Below are 15,710 nucleotides of genomic sequence, written 5' to 3' on the forward strand. Positions count from 1 at the left end.
GGGGGGGGGGGGGGGGGGGGGGGGGGGAAGGGGAAGGGAAAGGGAGAAAGACAAAAAGGGGCAAGGACCGAGCAAGTCAAACAGCCAGTCGAAGGCAAACTAGCAGAAATCTCACCACTTCCCTTCGAACAGGCAGAATGACTTGGCGCGGCCCAAGGCTCTCCTCTCACGCGAAGCGGATAGCGGCAGTCACTGTAGGCCTCGGCTCCAGATAAGCTCGACCGAAACAGGGACCCACCGTTCTCGAACCTCGCCGGAGAGGAAGAGGGCGCGATCCCTCCCACTGGCTTTATTTATACCTCCAGTTATGTAAAGGAATAGCATGGAATACTTCTGTGATCACTTTTCTAGTTCCTTCCTGGTTACAAGTTGGTCTCCAGGAAGGCCTAGGGTGAAACCACCACAATAAGCCATGTGAGCAAGTTTTATTTCTGCAGGAGTTAAAAATAATGCACTTATGTAACTTGTAAGTGGTATAGATTTACATATGCATGAGTCAAAATCTTTTTTTTTCCCCTTGCTTGTGTGAGTAGACCAGCTAGAGACAAAATGGACCTCAATAGGATTCGGCCCAACTGTGCATCTGTCTTATCACTCTGCTCTACAAAACATCTCTCAGAGGAAACGTGAAAGCTCTCTGGAAATTCTTACTCTTGAAGATTAAGTACAAGCTAGTGTTGACAGTGCTGGTTTGGATCTTTACTGTTCTTCTCTGCAATTTTCTGATCTTCAAAATAAAAAATGAGAAAAAGCTGGAGCCAAAAGAGCAAAAGAACAGTTTTAAGAGATACTTGGGCTAAATTTAACAGTGGGGAGAAACTCAGCTTTGTAAGCTACATCTTCATGTGCGGAGACCGCAAGAATTAGTGGAAAAGATTCCAACTGTGAAAGGAGTATTATCAAATATGAAAAAAAAAAAGGAAGAAGAAAGAAAGAAAGAAAGAAGTAATATTTTATCAACAACAGATTTCCACAAAAAGCTGGATAAAGTGCTAAAAAGCCACATATTCTTTTCTTGGCTTTGTGCATCTGCTAAAAAATAACATTCAAGAGGGAGACACTAAAAAACTAATAAAAAAACCTAAAAAAAAAAATAAAATTTAATATATGAGTGACTATATCTGATGAAGCAACTTGTAGAAGGCACAAGAAGTGTTGTGTGTTAGCACAAAGCCTAACTCTAAGCCTGATACATATTCTCTGAGTGTTCCTGGAACGAGTGCTAATACTGATATAAAGATAAGTGAGTGAGGCACAGAGCCTAATGACATTATTTATTCTAACAAAAGTGCCTGCTTTGCTAAGAGGGTAAATACCTATTAGAGATGAAGGCTGATGCCAAAACTTCTACTTTTAGCCAGTGCAGATAGCAGAAGACTGTGAAGTTGTGTCCCACTGCTTTGGTTTCTAATCTTTAAAGTTAGGCTGTGGTCAGATGTTTAATGCAGAATTAAAATTTCTTTCTTTGCCCTGAGTGGCTTGCTTTTACCATCCAGCTCTATTTCTCTGTTGGCAGCCTGCCTGCTCTGGCAGGTTAACCTGGGCACAGAGTTTGTAGAAAAGCAGGTGAGGATCACTCACACAGTCCATCCTGGTGCTTGCTGCTGGCATTTTCAGGCTAAAGTCGTAATAGTGTCATGAGCTGCTAAAGCTGATTCTGCAGTGAACAACACATTGCTTTATGTAGATTATAGGTAAATCCATTTTTAGTAGCACTGTTTCATATTAATGGTGCCAGTAGCTTACTCCAGTATGCTCTATTATGTTCTCTCCTGTTTGACCATAGCTATATTAGTATACAACTTCATACATGTGATGTTGAAGTAGTGCAGGATGTAACCTTTCCATTTTGTTTTCCATTGACTTCCAAAATTATAATTCCAGCTACTAGCACTTCAATTTTTTAATATTTCCTTTTAAAACATAGTGCATTATTCCAGAAGAGTCTCCGTGAGATACTGTACTCAGAGACAAAATAACATCTTTGTTCCAGTTGTGTTACCTTCCAGTAAAGACTGGGCTAGCTACTTGTACAGCATGGAAGACTCCCATTTTGGGAGTTTTTTACAGTAATTTAGATAGTCTCTAGTTTCTAAAACCACAGTCTGCCGTTCTGAAAACATTCATATTATGTTTTTAAATGTATGGCTTTGCATGGCTTCCAAGAGAAATGTTTCCTCAAACACAAGGTGTAGCTTAAACTTGGCTGTATATGCAAAGAAAAGCTAATTACAGAAAAACAAAAATATTGCCTCAAATCCAAAGAGCTTGAGACAGAAAAGTTTCTATTATTCCTCCTAAGAAATTAAAGCACATTTAAGCTGTTCTCAGAAGCTTGTTCTGAACTTCTTGGAAAGAATTCGGAGAAGCAGGACAAATAGCATTTCTTACAATTCTTCAGTCTTTTACAATGAATAACATTATTTAAAACTATTTAAAAGAAAATAATAATTTTAATCCAGTAGAGGTACTGGATATACCTATGTATAATAAATAACAACTGACAGTAGCTTTGCTAATCTTAATCACTTTTTATGAATTTATGAGAAGTAGTCCATGAGGTCCTGAGGGGTCTGCAGATCACTAGGGGGAAAAACTCTGACCTATCCTGTTCTGGGATTTATATTGTAGCACAGCAGTGGGCACATGTTGTTTAGATAATACAGAACAACTAAGTCTCCAGTCAGTATTGAACAATAATGCCCCTGGAAGCTCAGGGGTAAGGTGTATGAATGTAACTCTGGTAATAAGTGGATTATTATCAGGTAATGTGATGTGGTGTATCACATGGATGATCACAGGTGATGGCTGTACCAAGAAAGGCCCTGATCTTACGAATATGAATGGCATCAGTGGAACTGCTTCTAATTAGGCTGCTATGCCAACAGGTATCTTTACAGGTGTGGATGCGAAGGCAAGTGCAAGAGAGTGTAGAGAAAGTATGCATTTTCCTGTTTTCATGTAGTGAAAAACAAGGGAATCAAAGCCTTAGGCTCTAATATCTGAAGGTGCTTCAGACTGTTTTGTGAAGCAAATCCCAACTGTCTGATTTTCACAGTGAAAAAACATCTCCAGAGGGAGGATGTTTTTGTAGTAAACTTTTTAGGATGTACAGCAATGTTTCATTATTGGGTAGGTAGGTGGGTGGGTGAGACAGCAGGATAAATGGCTCGGTTTGCATGGATGAGTAACGACCCAATTCCTCTAAGGTATGATTCTTTGGCAGACCAATATTGCTGTGGAGGCTGCATTAATTTATATTTGCATACTATGGGAATTTCTTTGCACAGATTGCCTTAATTCTGTGTCTGAGCTTATGTGGAATCTTCTCTGTGGTGTTTATTATCTCAGACTGTATTTGCTCAGGAATTCTGCTCAAATGGGAGTTCTTCACGCAGGGAGCACAGGTGCATGGCATGAGGTAAAGTGATTTATGTGGAAAAATAAAGAAATCTACATTCAAGCATGCTTTTTTTGATAATGGCAAATGCACTATGTAATTTGGTGCCAATTTAATTTGCTTTCCTGCTAGAAAGATGTGAACTGAACCACAGTATGTGTTGGCTCTTTCTAGTCTTTGAAAAGTATCAAAGTTGAGGAGCCAACGCTGGGGGCTGAGAACAGAGAGCGTGCGGTTTTATTCTTGCCCCGACAATTAGCCGCTATGTATGTGGCCACAGCGTTTAACTCTTACATGTCCCAGTTTCTCTGCCTGACAAATAGTGACTGATGTGTTCTACATAGGGAGCCAGTGCAGCACTAAAACTCCTGCTTTTGAAATCCGTTTAAATGTTTTGGAGAGAAGAGTTAACCGTTGCAGGGTAAGAACAGCAGTGCCGCGGGCGGGATCCGGGTGCAGACACGTATCATTTCCCAGCTGCCAGTCGCGCAACGTTGCATCCCAGCTGCATTTCCGAGCCTGCTCGAATACAAGCGAGGAGGCGGCCGGAGTCGGGCGGCCGCGCACCCCCGAGCTCGGGGAGCGACGAGCGGCGGGAGCTGTGCGCTCGGGACCGCCAAGAGTTAACGGCGGCTCCCCCGGGGCCGCCGCCGCCTCCCCACCCCGGCGCTGCATTATTATTATTATTTCCCCCCCTTCCCTCGCCTTCCAGTTTTGGCATGGGATTAAAGCAGCTCCCCCCTGTGGCAGCAGTGACCCAGAAACGAGTTTGATTCACGGAGTCCTTCCTCCATAACAAGTACAAACGTCAGTCAGAGGGACTCTGTGCGTGTATTTTGTGTGCGTGTGTGTGCGTGTGGCCGAGGGAGCCGCTCTCCGTGCCCGCTCCCCGACGCCGCGCCAAACTCATGCGGCGGCCCCGAGCCCTCCGCGCAGGGGGAGCCCGGCCGCACCGCCCGCCCTCGCCGCCGCGCCGCCGCCAGCAGGTAACCGAGCCCTCCGCCGCGCCAGCCGGGGAAGCCGCCAGCACAGCCATATTTGATGGGTGTTTTTTGTCGCTCCGGAGGCGGCAGGAGAGCAGTTTCGTGCCGAAGGTCGCTGCCTAGTGGAAATAAGATAGTACGTCATTAACATGGCGCCAAAAGCCGTGCGATTCGGTACAGGGCGAGGGGAGGCGGCCGAGTTGTGGCTCAGCTATCCCACAAGCAACTTGTGCGGGGCTGGGGCGAGCGAAGGCGGGAGGGAAGGCTGCGCTGCCGCTCGGCGCGGCGGGCCAGTGCCGGGCAACGGCGGCCGCCTTTTTGTTCCACTGCGGGCAAAGTGAGGACAGCGCAGCTCCCCAGGTGCAGCGGCCAAGTGATCTGCGGGCGTGCCGTGCCTGCCATGCTATGCCGTGCATTGCTGTTCCATGCCCTGCCGTTCTGCGCCGCCAGCCCCGCGCCCCGGGCATCGCTGCAGGCTGTGCCGCGGAGGGGCAGCGCCGGGGGGCAGCGCCGGGCATCATCCGCCGCGGAAAGTAGGAAGCGTTGGAGCAACTTGGTATCCAGATGGCAGTGGCAGAGCTCAGGTCCTGCTCGGATACTGATGAGTAGGAAGGGGGCGGGGGAAGCCATGGCCACTGTCTGTCACTGTGTCACCCACATGTCCACCCCACCCGTCGCCTTTCGCCGCGGGCGGGGAGCGCGTACATGGGGGAGGAGGTGTTTGTCTGCAGAAGCAGCTTTGTAATTTACACCGATCTTCCCCGCCCCCCCCCCCCCCCCCCCCGCCGCACTTGGCTTTGACTTATAGAAGAAAATATGCTTGGAAAGCATAAAAACTGCTCATCGGTGAAATTAGACAGAAGTTGCCTTTCGGAGCGAGAGAGCCGCAGCCGGTTTAGCCGCCTACTCGATGGACAGGATGGGCCTCTGCTGGAGGTGCGGACCGCCGGACTCTCAGACGTTCCCCGATCCCCCCGCGGCGGGCGCGTGGTGTCTCCAGTTGGAGAACAACTTGCCCGAGGCCCTAAGTGCACGTGTTTGAGAGTGGGAAAAGCCAGGGAAAAGGCGTGCGGCGCTGCCCGGGCTCGCCGGGGCGCGGGGCGGCCGGCATCGGGGCAGCAGCCGGCAGGTGCACGGTGGCCCGGCAGCGCCCGACTCCCGCCCCGGGTCCGGGAGGTAAATCGGGAGCGGGGCGGGGGGGCGCGGTGCTAACTTCGGCAGGGCGCGGAGGGGACCGGCCCCCTCCTGCCGCTCGGGCCGTGCCTGGGACAGAACGCCGGGGCTAATCCGCGTGGCCCGGGTGGAGCTTGTAGGCGCGGGAGCGGAAACGCTGCCGGCAGTGTCGGGGCGCGAACGTAATATCACAGAAGGAGCGCGGGGAGCGGCGCCGCGCGCCCGAAGTTGCGTGGGCGGCGGTCAGGGCAGCTCCGCGATTTGGCTCTTCCTCGGTGCCTGGCAAGCGGGACGGGTCCGGGCTGCGGCATCTCGGTGTAACGGGCCGGCCCGGCCTCCCCGGGGAGGTGAGTGCGGGTCCAGCCACCATTCCACTTGCTTCAATTAGACAAAGCCGCCCTGCTGCTGCTGCCATCCTGCCCGTCCCTGGGCTCGGGTAGTCGCCTGCTTAGAATAGAATTTTGGGATTTTTTGTTTGTTTGTTTGGGGGTTTTGTTTTTCTGTTTTGTTTTGTTTTGCTTCTCCCTTGCAGTTCGCGCCCGCCCGTTCGTTCCTGATAGGCGGTGGGATGCTGATGATTTTGGGGAGGGTGGAGGCAAAGGGTGTTTGTTTGCACCGCTTGTTGGTTGGTTTCCTGTCACAAGAGGTGATAACACAGTTTCCAGAACTGTCTGGGAGTGGGAGGAGAGACAGACACAGAAAATGAGCTCAAGTCTCCTTCGAGCTGCCGCTCGATCCGCGTTGTGTTCCCCTCTCCATCGCAGCGTAGCGACGGGGGCGGGCGGGGAAGATGCCGTGGCCTTTGTCGTCAGTGACAGGGTTTTAGGGAGGGGCAGCGGAGCCGGGGGCACTAAGTTTGATTTGCAGCCGGGGCCGAGCGGATTGGTGCGGCCGAAGTCAGGGAGGAGCGGGAACGGGAACCGGGAGGGAGGAGGAGAAGGAAGAGGCGAGCCGGGCCGTTTCGTATGGAAGCCGAGGCCGGGCCGCTGGCCAGGAGGGTAACACCCCCGCGGGGGAGGTGTAGCCTGGCGGCACCCGGGCCAGGAGGCGGCTCCGTCTCCTCTCCTGGGCGCCGGCCGTGCCCCAGCGGTGCTACCGCGAACCTTCGGCGGGCGCAGTGCGGACAATCACCGCGCGCCGGGGTGGCAGCTTGAGATGGCATCGCTGCGGGAGGAGGAGGAGGAGAGCCGCCCTGAGGGGCACCCGGCCGGGCCAGGGCCGGCGAGCGGGGTGAGCATGAGGCGCCGTTTTTGAATTGACTCCCGAAACCTCGTTTCCCACCCCCTGGAGAGGCGGCCGCGAGCCCGCAGCCACTGGCGCGGCTCCGCGCACCTGTGAGCAGTGCCTGCTGCCGGCCAACTTCTCCCTGTCTTTCCTGCTCTTCAGCTGGCTGCTTTATTTTGAGAAAGTTTATTAGATTCACCCACAGGTAAGATCCAGGGGATCCTGAGACCTGTCAGTCGTCCAATAAAAGCGGCCATGTGTGACCTGGTCTGAGTGGCCGTACGCAGGCGTTAAAAATAGATTGTCTCTCCTTGGGTAGCTGTGAGGGAGTATGAGAAATTACGGTAGCATTTAGCAACACGTTTTAGTGGACATTTTAACGTAAAAGGCTGAAGATGCTTTTATGCTAGCCACATTTTTAGAGGAAGATTTAGTCATCACTTGGAATAATTTCCTTTTTAAGCAGGCCCTGTCTTTTAAATAAGTCAAAAGCTGCCCACACTTGCAAACCTAAAAGCTTCATAAAAGTTAGGCCAAAATATGCTTGTTATGATTCTGTTTCTACAGGTTTCTCACACCCAGTGGGATATTCTGAAACAGCAAGGATTGTACGTTTTAGTGTCAGGATTTTCCCTCTGGCTCAAACTGTTACATGTTTCAAAGACAGAGGTATTAAATCCCACTCTGAAAAGCCACTCTGTGGGAGGGAGACTTCCCCCTAACTTTGTTTGCAGGTATAATATGAAAAAGGAGGCAATCCTGCAATGCTTGGGCTCTTAGAACTATATCAAATTCACTGGAAGTGTAAAATAGAATCTCAGGTTCAGCTGCTTGTGATTTGCTAAAATGAATTCCCTCAAAAATGCTAATTTCTTTTTATATTAAGAAGAGCAGATATTTTTGTGCTCTTTTGGAAATAGTGTCAGGCTTTGGTTAGGCTTTTTGGGTTTCCTCATTTTGGGGATTAGTCTTATAAGAGTGTGTAAAATAGTCTCATAAAAGTATTATTGAGTTTCCTGCAATGAGCCATATTGTCAGTGAACAAAGTTGAAGCAGTTTAATTCTTATACTGAAGGGTCAGTGAAAAGAGTTTTGTTGAGAGGTTCTGAGGAAATCCAAATGCATGTGAAAATAAGGTTAGATTTTCTACACCTACCTAGAAGCAAAAAAATATTTTGGCATCTGATCTCTAAATCTGTACCCCAGAGGTGTAGCAGAATGCCCAAATCTTGTTGATATCTTGATTGATACATGGTAAGCAAAGACTTAGGGGTTTTGATGTGCATGTAGAGTCCTTGTCAGTTTAACTTATGGTGGATATGCCTTTCTGCACTTGTCTTGTCGTGTTTTTTCTGTTCTTCAACTTGTACTTTTTAATAGCTTTGTACAATATTGACTAGCTATTTACAGCTTCCTTGATTTTTCTGGATTTGGTTTGCTTCCAGAGAGAATACACATGAAAGTACCAGCACCCTGAGAATAGCAGTTAAAAAGATTGGGAGTTTTTCCCCTGTACATCACTGGCTCGTGTGCAGTTGAACTCAATATGGGTAGAAATCTGATGGTTTGGAAGAACTTCTGAATAATCAATCTTATTCATAAAGATCAGTTAGTGTTAGGAATGAAGCTAGAAATGTGCGTGCGCCTTAGGAGGGTGGTGCTTTCCAGGGCATAGATGATGCATGTTTAGTTAATCTGGGAAAACTGGGCTTGCTACTGCTGCTGTTTAATTTTTTATGTATAAGTGGATGGCTTTAATCTCAGATATTGTAAATCTGGCATTTTAAACAGGCATAAAATGGTTCTAAAAACATATTAGCCAAAGTAAATATTTACACAAGCAGTAAAAGTGTTATTGTGTTGCAAATCTAATGTCAGAATGGGCAGAGGAAGTTTACCACATTAACTGTAGATATTCAGTGACTGTAAGACCTCTCAGGACAAAATAAGCTTTTGTTGTGGGGTGAAAGGATTGGTGGGGTTGTCACTGATACTCTCCAGTGTTGTTCACCTGCTCATATGATGACTACCTAATTAAGCATCCTTGAGAGATTCACTGTTCATATTTCAGCTGCTGCTTAAAGTTGTTTGTTTTCCTTTGTGTAAATCCTCACATTCCATCAGAAGCACAACTTGATGATGGTGTGTTATTACCTTGGGTTAAGTGCTGTCTCATTGCTTCATAGGCTCCCTGCTGTTTTCCAAGGAGATCATGAAACGACATCGGCTTCCCAGCAGCAGTGAGGACTCTGATGACGATGGCAGTAAGTGCTCCTTTGTTGTAGAGTGCAGGAGGCTATGAGTTTGAAAACATGTTTTAATGCAGTGTTTTATGTGCCAGAGGCATTTTACATGTTTGTTGAACTGGTAGAAATGTGTATGGTAAGGATCTAGTTTTGAACTCAGTTATTCTGAGCACAGATGGACAGTAGATTCAGGATCCTCCCATTGAATTAACTATATAGTTTTAGTTGATAAGAGGAAAAGTCAGCGGTCATCTTTAAAGGTCTTTGCAAGTAGCATAATTTATCATTACAAGGACAAAACAAGCATGGAGACGTCTGCTGACATTGTACATAGAATTTTGCATAAGGATTTTAAATTTGCTTCAGTGTTCTCATACTCTCTTATACAGTGGAAACGTATAGTGCTTCAAGCTTAAGCAGGAAAGACTGATGGAACATGAAAGTGTTCCTTACTTCATTTGAAGATTATCTTTGAGGAACAACTTTCAAGAATTTGAATTCAGGAAATCAGTAATTTGGATACAGAATGTATTTATGTTTTTTAACTGTTTCTGTACTGATATAAATAAGACTGAGCTCTGTGTGGTTGTAGTGGGTTGACCCTGGCTGGATGCCAGGTATCTACTAAACTCACTCTCGGCTCCCCTCTGCAACTGGACAGAGGGGACAAGACATAACGAAGGGTTCATGAGTTGAAATAAGGACTGGGAGAGATCACTTATGAATCACCATCATGGGCAAAACAGACTCAAAGTAGGAATATTAATTAAATATATTACTAACAGGATCAGAGCAGGAGAGTGAGAAGTAAAATAAATCTCAAAAACGCCTTTCCCCACCCCTCCCTTCTTCTGAGTTCTACCTCCTCCCCGTAGTGGGACAGGGAGACAGGGAACTAGGGTTGCGGTCAGTTGATGTTTCTCCCGCTGCTTAGGGAGAGGAGTCCTTTCCCTGCTCCCTGTGGGGTCCTTCACGAACCTCTTTGGCATGAGTCTATCCCACAGGCAACAGTTTTGCACAAACTGCTGCAAAGTACTCCACGGGGTGCAGTACTTCAGGCACAGCCTGCTCCAACGTGGGTCCCCCACAGGGTCATAAGTCCTACCAGGAAAACCTGCTCCAGCACGAGCTTCTCTCCATGGGTCAGCAGGTTCCTGCTAGGAGCCCGCTCCAGCATGGACCTCCCACAGAGTCACAGCCTGCTTCAGATACCCACCTGCTCTGGTGTGGGTCTCCTCCACAGGCTGCAGGTGGATCTCTGCACTCCTGAGATCCTCCATGGGCTGCAGGGGCACAGCTGCCTCACCATGGCCTTCACCATGGGCTGCAGGCGAACCTCAGCTTCTGCACCTGGAGCATCTCCTCCCCCTCCTTCTCCACTGACCTTGGTGTCTGCAGAGCTGTTCACATGTTCTCACTCCACTCTTCTCTGGCTGCAGTTTTCATCTGCACAACAACTTTTTTTCTCCTTAAATATCTTACCTCAGAAGCGTTACTGTCATTCTGGATTGACTCAGCCTTGGCCAGCGGCAGGAAGCCCGTCCCTGGCTCTACTGGACATGGGGGAGGCTTCCAGCAGCTTCTCACAGAAGCCACCCTTGTAGCCCCCTCACTACCAAAACCTGGCCACAGAAACCCAATACAGGGGTATATCTTTCTCTTGTGTTTGGATTCCAGTGATTGATAATCTTTCATTTAAGCAGAAAAAAGGAGGAGGGGGAGACAAAATGGCAGTTTGGGAAATGTGCTAAGGTGTTTTATTTGCCCAAATAAGATTGTACTTGACAATAGTGCAGCTTAGCCTGTTGTCAGAGATTTTCCTCGTTTTAATATGATCTGTCTGGGTGCACATCTTCAAATCTGAAGTCTTTTGTAAAACTTCAGTCTGAAATGTAACAGAAAATGGTCGAGGTGGTTTTCCAGGTGCTTTTGAAAGCTTTGCTCTGAGAACTTAGCCCTGTGCTGTGCTATGGCTCTGTACATGAATGAATGCTTCACCCACATGCATTTCTAGGGGTGTCTTTGCTGCATGGGAGTCTGCTCAGGTATGGCCAGATCTTCCTCTTAAAACAATCTTAGGCAAACTATTGCTGAAATGAAGCAGTAAATTATTAGAGAAGGTAAGAACTAGCAAGCTGATTAGGAATTAGTCCAAATGAGGATTAACATCTATTAGAGGTGAGGGATTTGGCTTGTTTTTGGAGAACCACCTGCAGTCAGGGAATTTTGGAATAAGAAAAACTCAAACAAAATAGACCTGTTTTTCTTGGTTAGAAGTTTACTCGGGGTTATAAAAATTGAAGTTGGTGCATTTCCTCAAAGGCGATGCATACTTCCCAAAAACAAAGGTGTGTTTTTACTTGTAAAATAGGCAAGTAGCAGCAAACATGATGTCTTCCATTAGAATTTTGCTTCACCCTTTTTTTATTCCCTAGTAGCTTTATAAAGTGTTTCATATTGATAATAGTCTTTATTTCCACTCCCTTAGCTGCGTTTTTTTCATTCTTTGATCCCTTCATGTACCTTGTGTTACAGGCTTTACCAAATAAAATCTGAAGCAGCTAATTTTGTAATTGAAGTCCTGAAATAGATACAATTGACTGACCTGTTGCGATTATAGCACTTGTTTGTAATGTCATTTGATATATAACTATTCAGAATAGAGTTGTTGACTTTGGAAATATGTTCTCCACAAAATCTGTTCCATAGATCAAGATCTAAGAAAATGAGTTCGGAAAAGAAAAGCAAACCCTGTATCCTGCTAGGGTGTCTCTATTTTAAAGCCTACTTATTACAAATAACTTTGTTGAATAAATGGCATGGCAAAGGCAGTGAAATTTAAAATATTTTCAAGTATTATTTGAAATATATACCACGTCCCTTTCATTAAGCTTTTTTTTCTTGATTATGTTTTTTTTCCTCTTTTGAAGTTAGTTGGCAAATTCAGATACAGGTTCCTGCATATTTGTTCTATCACTTTATACGCGTTCAACCAGATTAAGGGTTATTAATCAGAAGCCCAGATAACTTTGAATGTGGGGTCAGCACCTCCAGGGCTTTTTGTCATTCACGCTTCCCTGAGAAGGACGACTGACATTCAGACCCTTTCTCTCCACTTTTCCTGTTATGGAAGATACTAGTTGTTCCTTGCAACTATGTTTGAATGTCAAGGGTCTCCTCTTACAGATTCACCTTCACAGGTTCTTTTCTTGCCTTTAGTAGAATTACTGATTACTCTTACTGTTCATTTTTCTATTCTTACTCTGCCAGTAGTATCTCCAATCCACTGTACTTGCAGTAATGTTAGAAGGGTAAGCAAGTTTTTTTCCCTAAAAAAAAGAAAAAAAAAAAAAGAAAAATTCTATGAGTTTCTGCACTCACTATTGAAGGCTTTAAGTTCACTAGCTATTTTTCCTTCTTGGAGTTTCCAGAGACAGAAAACAATTAAATTGACTGTTCTGGGAGCTTCAGACAGATGTCTTTTAATTGAAAAGTTGAAATTTTAATCAACACTTGGGATCCTATTGCCAAACATCTGCTTCCCTTCAGTCAGTGGTACCTCTTGACCCTCCAGTGGGCTTTTTGCATTCCCATCATTCTGAACTCAATAGTCTTTGAGTTTAGGGCTCAGCACTGCTCTCCCTTATCTCTCAAGGTGAGGATTGGGCCTCCAGCTGTTGTTTTTCTGCAGTTCTGAAGCTGAGTTTTCATACTGTGCCTTACTAGACTGATCAGACATCTCAGATTCATCATGTGTGTCACTGGATAAATGTGGTTGGAGTAACTGAAATCATGGCACTTTTATGGAGTGAACTCCAGCATGTAGAGTAGTGCCACCAGGAAAATACTTTGGTATGAAAAAAATCTATTATTTATTCTGGTAAACTCAGGAACCTGAATATTTGTAATACAATAATAATGATGCTACTAATAATAGAATTTATCTTTAAAAAAAAGTTTTTTTCCATAGGGTCACTGAACTGAATCAGTTTCTGTCTCAGTTGAATGAGACGGAAGTGTTTTGCTAAGGAGGATGAGTTATGAGGCAGACCAAACTCCTCTCTCTCAGCAGTTGTAAATCTGAAATTAAGAGGCTCCAATTGAGGAAGTATGGAGAAAGAAAAAAAATAACAGCCCTTTATTAAAGGATATATGTGTATTGGAAGGAAAACAAAAGAACACAAACGCAACTATGCAATAATCCTGTACCCAAAAGTCTCCTTCAAAAAGGAAACAGTTTGATACTTCCTGTCCTTTGGCGCAATTCTACCCACGGCCAGCAGGGGGCGCTGTTGGATCACTGGACGTGCAGAGCCTGCAGTTGCTCGATGTTGGTCGGCAGGGGGCGCTGTTGGATCAGCTGTCTGCAGCTGGCTGTGGCCAGGATTTCCCCTCTTCATGCATGGGCACAAACCACTGCCAAAACACGGAAGCGGAGGAGGGAAAAGGGCGACTCCCTCCCCAGAAAGTTCCTCTGCAGGTGGGCCAAACCTTTCTGAAGAAGTCTGAGCCAGTCTGGGCCGAGGGCAGAGCAGGGTGCAGGCAAGCTGAGGCCAGAAAACAGCTGGATGACCAGGCAGAGAGCCAAAATGGCCCTGGAATCTTTTCAACACACACACTTTGCCTAAGTTAAGGCAAAAGTGAAGTATCCCTTTTCGGAGGAGAGAAGAAAAAAACACATCACCCCTCCCTGCAGTTTTAGGAAAGGCCGTCAGCTTGGAATGCAGGTCTGCCAGTTAGTTCTTTTGTATGGGTCAGTTACCCCTTCCCCCTCCCTCATTTAACATCTTTCTTTTACAGCAAGACAGAGGAAGGAAAAATTCCTGCTTGGATTTTTAGAACAAGTAAACCTATGACAGTTTCCTTGATAGTCACAAGGTGATAGAAAAACAAAGCTCATACCGCAGGCACTAGAAATACATTATACTGAAAATATAATAGTTCTTCAGAAGAAAAAAAAGGTGCTCTCATTTTGTGAGATGAAAGAAGAGAGAGTGGTTTTCATTTAGGGGTGAAATACAGAAGAGAAGAAAGCTTAACAACATGACTGCAGTCCTAGAGTATATACATGTATTTGCTGACTTATGTAAGTTATTTGATTGTTGGTGGTTATGTGTTATTTGCAGTATTTTAAAGCTTTGCAGCTTAAAGTCAGCACCCTTACTTTTCTCATCACTTCTTTGCCCTCAGACTCAATTCTTTCCCAAAAGCTAAGTGCAGGCTTTAAGCTCCCAAAAGTATTTATTTTATGTCCTTCAGCCTAACTACTGAAAATTGTTAGGCTGTGTCCCCTTAAAATCGAAATTCCAAATCCTCATTTCAACATGAGACCAAAATAGCATATTTGAAGTTCTGGGCAAGAGGTGTCAGTGCCAGTTGTGCCCAACAGTTCTGCACTTAGTCCCTGGATATCTGGGTGTTTTCTCAGGGATTTTATTTTCTGAAATTAGAGGTCAGTTTTGAACATTTTATCCATGAAATATAATTGAATGAAAAATGTGATGCAGGCAGCACTCTAGATCTTGAACTTTTGGCTTAATACAAAGGAATGATATTGAGAGGGGCCTGGTGAACTGTTTAAGAGTGTTGGCTCCTGGAAGCTTTCCTTTTTCTGTCACCTTGCAGCTTTTTAGTTTCTGTCCCTTTGCAGATACTGTAGTACAGCAATTATAATAGACATTAATATTAGCCAGGCCCATCATAAGAGCCTTGTGATGTACATGGTAACTTCTTCAAAGCCTGTATTAAAGAAATTAGTAATTGATTCATCTCAAGGCAATTATGCCTCTGTTTTCTGGTGGCTGGATAGGGTTTTGATAGTTTTTAAGCAATTTTTGTTACACTGCATTTCAGCTTGCTCCTCTGTTGCTAAACCTTCTCTTTATGGTTCCAGGTGTCACTTCAATTAAATACTGAAGCCATGTAAGCTTTCCTAATCGGTATTTGACCTGACTTTTTTGCCTGGTTGGTCTGTAAATCTGCAAAGGTGGTTTGTGCTGAATATTCCATATGCTTTGTTTCCTGGTGAGATCAAGTCGTGCAGTTGATTAGTTCTCATTTATAGCTTCAAACTGTTCTTTTTTGCACAAATTGGTTGAACATGTGGACAGATTGTGTTTGAGAAATGTCTGAAGCTCATGGACAGTTGTCCTGTAGCGAGATAGGGTGAAATCTGGGTACTCGATGTCAAAGAAAGTTTATTTGCCGTTTTCCATGAGCAAGGAATTCAGAGCATGATTTTCTTCACACTTTACTTGCTTCCACGATGCTTCTTCATTTTTTCTTGGAGAGGTTACCAATTTATCATACTCCTACATGAAGAGTGTCTGAGAGAAGAACTGAAGACACTTGCAGATGAAAAATACTTGTAAGATGTACAGAGGTTCAGAGTTCTGAGAAATGAAAGTTTTAATACTTACGGATTATGAAATAGAGCTCTGTAATTTAGGCAGACCCTTATTCAGTCATTGCTAAACAAATGTTATTTTAAAGTTAAACGAATTTTGCCAATATCCATTGCTCTGACTGAACGATGGGGATCTTAGATTTAGAAAGGGCTTTGAATCCCGGTGGATTCCTGTAGTGTTTGAGATGGACGCCAGAGTGCTTTCACAAAGGTTACTGAGTATGTAACCTTAGGGGTGTGTGTCATTTACTGTGGAATTGCAGCTGCTGCTGGCCTGA

At 45.4% G+C, this 15,710-nt stretch overlaps 1 protein-coding gene across 5 annotated transcripts in view; it reads left to right on the forward strand.

The window, feature by feature from the left end:
• The window catches only part of JADE1 (jade family PHD finger 1), a 78,645-nt gene that overhangs the window by 28,223 nt on the left and 34,712 nt on the right, over positions 1-15,710 (forward strand). For 2 of the 5 annotated variants that reach the window (XM_027659022.1, XM_027659018.1), the window contains exon 2: positions 8,967-9,044. In XM_027659022.1, the coding sequence (XP_027514823.1) occupies positions 8,993-9,044 (52 nt within the window). In that variant the 5' untranslated portion in view covers positions 8,967-8,992. Of the gene's footprint in view, positions 1-4,354; positions 4,387-6,756; positions 6,787-6,817; positions 6,986-8,966; positions 9,045-15,710 lie in introns of those variants that run through there. The other 3 variants (XM_027659020.1, XM_027659019.1, XM_027659021.1) reach the window with 3 other exon arrangements.

This window comes from Corapipo altera, unplaced genomic scaffold (assembly GCF_003945725.1).
Source record: "Corapipo altera isolate COAL_440 unplaced genomic scaffold, ASM394572v1 255, whole genome shotgun sequence".
In the NCBI taxonomy this organism is placed as follows: domain Eukaryota; kingdom Metazoa; phylum Chordata; class Aves; order Passeriformes; family Pipridae; genus Corapipo; species Corapipo altera.